The 6,998-nt window shown below is 40.2% G+C and overlaps 1 protein-coding gene across 1 annotated transcript; it reads left to right on the top strand.

Annotated features, from left to right (window-relative positions):
* The first annotated feature begins 415 nt into the window (after window positions 1-415).
* Window positions 416-6,430, top strand: rnf41l (ring finger protein 41, like). The gene is made up of 6 exons (XM_051957034.1): window positions 416-526; window positions 614-1,041; window positions 2,108-2,247; window positions 4,046-4,208; window positions 4,302-4,422; window positions 5,158-6,430. Exons 2-6 carry the CDS (start codon window positions 836-838, stop codon window positions 5,554-5,556), a joined length of 1,029 nt encoding a protein of 342 aa, XP_051812994.1. The 5' UTR covers window positions 416-526; window positions 614-835; the 3' UTR covers window positions 5,557-6,430.
* The last annotated feature ends 568 nt before the right edge of the window (window positions 6,431-6,998 follow it).

Below are 6,998 nucleotides of genomic sequence, written 5' to 3' on the forward strand. Positions count from 1 at the left end.
AAAGGTTGTATATTTTTTCACTACATTTATTTGACATAAAAGACAATAATAATGTTTAATTTAAAAATAAGAAGAAGTTTGTATAAGCCTGATAAAACATCAGCATTAATAAAGCAATAATCTAATAATTATTGATAACATTAAGAGGAGCAATACTAATTAGCACTTTTTTGCACATAAAGATCATTTTCTTGAAAAGTCTCTCACATATCAGTAAAACTTTAAACTGAAGACTTTAATTGTGTTTGAGAGCTTTCAGTTTGCAGCCCTTTCCCTCCCTCCACAGATTAAATTTAACTTGATGAGTGCAGGCGCTCGGCATGCTCTTTGATTTTTGTGGTCATGTGTTTTCGTGCCATCTGATGTTGTGTGTTCTGTAATCCAATCAGAGAGGGAGAGAGTGTAATCCACATTAATCCCACATCCAGAGAGAAACCCAGAGTAGTGAGTGTGAGACACAGAAACAGTTGAAGGACAGCAGTAATCTCTGGAGGCCACGTCACTGCAGCACGTTAATGGTCCACCGGTGAGGAGAACTCAGAGCTGCTGCTGCTTCACTCTTTCTGCTGTAATTCTGTCCGCCTCTCTGATCTGATCTGATCTCGTCTGACAGCTGCCCTCCTGTATCCTGAACCCTGGTCGTCACGGAGACCTCTCCATAGAGACGCACTCCCACAGGTAGGGGAGGGCTCAAAGGGAGGCAGGAGACCCTCACCTGGATGGAGCTAGCAGAGAGCATGAAGGAGGGAGTGGAAGCAGAGAGATAAGAGGAACCAGTGGAGTCAGAGGGAAGAGCTCTCCTGTGTTGTGTTTATGAGCTGTGTGACGTTGCAGGATGGGTTATGATCTGGAGAGGTTTGTGGGTTATGTGAATGAGGGTCTGCTGTGCTGTGTGTGCCGGGACGTGTTAGAGCGCCCCCTCCAGGCGCCCTGTGAACACGCCTACTGCAGCGCCTGTATCAGCAGCTGGCTGCTCCACCATCACTCCTGCCCCGAAGACAGACAGCCGCTGGATGTAGGCAGCCTCAAACCGCTGTACAGGTGAGCTTTATCATTACCTGGTGCTTCTAATGAGCTTTTTCGATTGTCCCTACTCCTGTTAAAAGGATTTATTAAATGTAGTTTATTGCTATTTTGCAGATTTTTCCTGTTTTGTTAAGTTACAGATAATAAAAATCACTAATTTACATGGTAACCTGTATGCTGATGATATTTTATGAGTCTGTGCTGGATATTATATCAAAACTACCGTTCTATACATGCAATATATTTATATTTAGCCCTTCAACCAACAACCTTTAACCTTTTATCAGCAAAATTTCAGAAAACAGTTCCCACTACAGCTTCTGTGATCCTAAGGTAAACTAAAAGGCTTGTTTTGTACATTGTCTGACAATTTAAAGACCAAAAATATCAATAATAACCAAATAATGGTGAAAATAATCAACATATTAATTGCCAAAAAAAATAAAGTCCTTATCAAGAACAAGAGTATGACTAATGGTTGTTTAAAAGCCATATATTGACTTATTTTTATTGAAAAAACTTTTTTTAAATGTACAGTAGAGTGACATACATATAAAATACAAGTTTTAGGTGACACTGATTTTATTTTGATTTTTTTTTCTTTTTATGGAGCTAATAAATTAACATGAGACGTCTCTTCTGTTCAGGGTTTTGCAAATGAACCATTTTAATTGTATATGTTGGTTACACTTATTATGCCAAGCAGAAGAAGTTTCATGTCTATAAAATACTTTTAACAGTTTTTTATTCTTTTTTTTTTCTTTAAAACAGTAATTCATTAAAGCTCAGAGGGTTAAATGGGTTGATGCCACCTTATTTAGCAGAACTCTTGCATTTTCAAACCCTGGATAGAGCAGCGAAGAACCAGATGGTATAAAATAGTTATTCATTATTGTGTTGTAGCGTTTTATTCTCTTTATTCTCATTCTTCATTGCATTTTCCAGTGTTTTGTGGCCTCCTGCAGCACTTTGGTCCAACTCTAGCTCTTTCTTATTGTGCTTTAATTGAATAAATGTGACTTTGACTCATTATTCTCTGGCTTAATGGTTGTTTTTCCCGTCTCTGCGTGTTTTCTGGCAGGTACATGCGTAACGACCTAAACCGCCTGCAGATCCGCTGTGTGAACGCTGGGCAGGGATGCGAGGTGATCTGCTCTCTGGAGAGTCTCCACACACACGAGGACGAGTGCGAGTTTGCCTTCGTCTCCTGCTCCAACACAGGTACCGACACCTCTCTGCTCCTCTGATGCACCGTTATATATACAAACTATAATCCTCATGGACCTGGATGATGCAGAGGTAACAGGACACCTCTGTGAACAGCAGGTGGCCCTATGGTTGCCATGGCTACAGCACAAACTAGTGCACCTGTGGGACTGGAGGCACCCGAAGGCCTCAAGCCGAGTCACCCAGGGTCGACTTTCCATCACTCTTTAATGAGCGATTTAAACGTATATAAAAGAATGTGGAGCTCATGATGTGTCTGTGGCCTGTTGTTGGCAGGTGGAGAGTTCATCTGTTACTACTGTGGTAGGTACAGCCACAGTGAGTATGTGTGAAGTGTGGCTTTCTGCAGCGATAAATACCAAAAAACACATCTGATGCTTAAACTGCTGCCTGCCTTGCTGTGATCTTTTTACTTTATTTCGGTAAAAATGATTCATAATGAGCGCAGTGAGAAGGATAAGTACATAAAAATGTTCTACTCATGCTACAGTTACTCCTTTTTTTTCCCGTACATCTATATTTTTACTCCGCCAAGGAGTGCGGCAGAGTTATGTCATGATCAGCATACGTTTGTCTGTCTGTCATTCCGTCTGTGTGCAACATTACTCAAAAATGGAAAAATGGATTTGGATGAAATTTTCAGGGAAGGTCAGAAATGACACAAGGAACAACTGATTAGATTTTGGTAGTCATGTGGCTAATAGTCTGGATCCACGGATTTGTTGAAGATACTGCACCAAAGCTGCTCAGTGGTATCAGTTCCAACGGATGAAATGTTAAATCAAAAATGGCCTTGTGTTGAGTACAGGTGTGTGTTATGCATGTGTACGTTATACTGACACTGAATCACATGACCTAAATACGTAGCAGACAGCAGGAATTGATAGACCTCAGAAACACCTCCACAATTTAATCAATTGTTCCTTATATCATTTACAATTGATAAGTCCCGATAAGTCCACAGCGGTTGATTTGTAGTTGGATCACAATCATGTGATCGCCAGCAGACAGCTGATGTAGTGTTCACTTGTTGTCATGGTTACAGCAATGCCATGCTGCTATCTCACAATGATACAGGAATCTTTAACAAATCCGTGGATCCAGACTATAAGCCACATCACTGCCAAAATCTAATCAGGTGGTCCTTGTGTCATTTCTGACCTTCCCTTAAAATTTCATCTAAATCTGTTTGTTAGCTTTTGAGTAATGCTGCTAACAGACAGACAGACGGATGGACAAATCAATGGCGACTGCTACATTATTCCACTGATTTCCTTTGCGGAATAATTATGGTAATTTAGTACATAAAGCTTAAAAATAGCACAGAACTACTAGTTGGAACTATGTAATTTTTATGAGTAATTAACTTAAAAAATATTAGACACAAGAATAAACAAACATGGATGAACTTCAGCTTTCTAAATTTCAAAAAGTTGATACATTTGTTCTGTAAAAAAAACCCCACCACAAACCAACTTTTACACACTAGAAAGAATAACTTATATACTGACAGATAACCAAAAATTATATATTTTGTCATTTGTCTGAAACAGAACTACAGAAAACCTGACTATTAAGTCATGTTGAAACTAAGAATAAGCTCCCTTTACGTTTGCAGTGAAGTTTGACTTTTTACATTCTGGGTTTGGTTGCTTGAGTTCGTCATCACATCTGACCGTTTTCCATTCCCTTGTAAGCCATTTGGCTTTTAAACCACAGCCATGTATGAAAGCCAAATTTGATTGGGTAAAATGTTTATTCATGCACGTATAAAACTGACTCTCCCTGTCAGGTTGTCCCGTCCAGGTAGAGAGGCGGGGCTTAGAGGCTCACCTTTCCGAATGCAACTTCCGCAGCAGAGAGTGTCCCAACGGCTGTGGACACACTCTGCTCTCTGTGGACCAATCACAGCACAACTGCGTGGCGGAGCTGCGAGCAGAGGTGGAGCTGCTCAGGTGAGCTTGTCCACGTTGTCATGGAAACGTCCGATTCATCGAGGTAAAGTTCCCGTTTGTAGCGTGGGTCATAAGTGTACATGTTGGCTGCAGGGCGGAGATGCTGTGTAAGGTGGAGGAGGTGAGACGAGAGATGGAGTCTCGGCTGGACTCTCAGAGGAGACACATGGTGCAGAAAGAGTCGCAGCTGAAGAGCGAAGTGGAGGAGCTCAAGGTGAACTGTTCATACAAAAGCACAAATGTTGATTTACAGGGAAATTTTACTTTATCAGCAGGTTTCATCTGGTTGGAAATAATACAAGCAAGTGACAAAAGGTAGTTTTTTTTTGTATTTATCCTAAAAATGCAATGTCCAAAATGATTTATATCCTTTGATATTTTTGCAATTTGTTCAGGAAATGCAGCTTCTATCCTGTTTCACCTGATACTGGCTATTTCTGACAAGTTTCACCATATCAAGGAGGCCTTGAGCCTCAAAGAGCTGGAGATTGGCATACAGCGGAACAGAACGAAAACACAGAAACAGTTCAGTCTTGTCTCTCCAAAGTCTTGACTTAAACCCGATCAAGAATCTTTGGAACAAACAAGTTAGAAATCCATAACATTTAATTAAACTGCACCAATTGTGGATCAATGGTATAACCAGAAGCTTGTAGACGGCTACCAAAGGTTGCTAATTGAGATGCAAATGGCTAAATGACATTTAACCAAATATTAGATTTGTTTGCATATTTTTGAGCCAGCAGATTTAGTCATATTACCAGAAGACTTTAATAAATCTATGCAAAGACCAAAATGCCAGATTGTTTTTGTTTTGGTGACAAAGATGCATGTGTTTCAAGGACTCCATCAGAGAAAATTCATAGGAGTCGCTGGAAACTGAATCCTGCCATGGTGATGTATGTAAACTTTTGCTCACGTTGGGTAATATTTAGTCTTCTCCGCTTAGGGTCAGTTGTCTCGGGTGATGTGCGACATGCGAGCCCTGCTGGGAGCCGAGCGTCTGAGGAGGCAGGAGCTGGCCGAAGCAGAGCTGGAGAAGAGGGAGCTGCTGGAGCTCCTCAGAGACCTTCAGCCCACCAGGAACCAGCCTCCTGCCGACCAGGCGTCCAGGGACCAGCGTCGGGCGGATCTGCAGAGCTGGGAGCTGCACACCGAGCCGACGAGACACCAGCAGAGAGAGGCTGGTTTAACTTTACACGCCTCCAGTCTGTCGCTGCATTCGGCTTCGCATCCGTCAGGTCCGCCTCCGTCACCTCAGCTGGGAGAGGCGACGAGAAAGGGAGGAACCAGGAGTCTGACGCTGGACTGCATCAAAAGGAAGAGCCGGGAGGTGACGGTCATCTGAGCACAACCTGAGAACGCTAGCCAAACTGCAAAACAATAAATCTTTACACGGAGGGGAGCTTAGAACTTCGGCTCTATGGTTGTTGTTGTTTTTTTAGCGAGGGTTTTGATTAATCATCAGGTAAAAAATAAAGAAGCTTTGATGCTGTGGAATAAACTGTTTGGTGCTTTCACCCTTCTGTTGTTCTCATTTACAGACACCAAAAAATAATGTTTCTTTGTCTGAAAAGAATCCAAAAATTCAGCCAAAAAATTACTCAAATTTCTAAAAAATTTGCTAAACATTTAGGAAGAAAATTCCAATAATTCCTTAAAAGTTTCCCTTAAAAGTTTTTTTTTTTAAAAGTCCCCCAAATTTGGCAAGAAAAATTTTGTAAATATTTTCGAAAAATTAGTAAAAATCCTAAAAAAAATTCTAAAAAAACATGTAAAGTGATTACATATATACCAGTCAAGCTTTCTAATATTTTCTTAAGAACATTCACCAAAAAAATCAACCAAAAACGAGCGAATTTCACTGGATTTTGGTAGATTTTTCTGGTGAATGTTCTTAAGAAACATTAACATTTTTTTCCACCATAAAATGTTCAGAGATTTCTAAAAAATGCTGAAAATGTGGACATCAGAAGTTTTGCTGCGATTATATTTTTTCCCCACATTTTCAAACTAAAACGGGTCAATTTTGACCCGCACGACGACACGAGGGTTAAAGACAGTTGTTCTTGTGTAATTAATTCCCAGCAGGTTTCTGTGAAAGTAAACATTCAGTTTGTAGGCTCAGCTCACTGTTACTTACGCTGTCAAACAAATGATTGTTTAATGCGACTTGGATTTTGTGTCCCTCAGGTTTCCATTAAAAGTGGTCATTTTCTTGACTCCAGGGTTTTATCGTCTCCAGCTTTCTCCTCAGTGAGTTGTCAGATGTTGTCTTGGAGCATCTTTGCATCACCGAAACTCACGTAAACAGTGTTTTGACTTCCAATGTGAAGTCTATCATGAAAAACAAGGCATGAGAAGTGATTCTAGGCAGAAAGGTGGCATAGAAAAACTATTCACTGCCTTAAAAATTCATCTTTTTGTTGCTTTCCAACAGTGAATCACGGTCAATTCTGCTTTATTGACAAAAATGCACCAAAAAGCCTCTTTAATGTCAAAGTGAAAACAGATTTCTGCAATGTAACTTCAATTAATTTAAAAAATAAAACATAAATAAGTGATTGCATGAGTATTCACCCCTTATGCACATATTTAACCCTGTTTTTCTTTGCAAAACTGCTTAAGCTCTGACAAGTTACACAGGGCTCGTGACAAAGTTAAACAGTTTTCACTTTGACATTAAAGAGTCTTTTTTTTAAATTCTTGACTAAATGAATGAAGCAAACTTCCAAAGTGGGTGAATACTTAATGGGCACTGCAGTTTTCATGTTATATAGCAGGATTTGT

This window comes from Acanthochromis polyacanthus, chromosome 12 (genome assembly GCF_021347895.1).
Source record: "Acanthochromis polyacanthus isolate Apoly-LR-REF ecotype Palm Island chromosome 12, KAUST_Apoly_ChrSc, whole genome shotgun sequence".
Taxonomy (NCBI): Eukaryota; Metazoa; Chordata; class Actinopteri; family Pomacentridae; genus Acanthochromis; species Acanthochromis polyacanthus.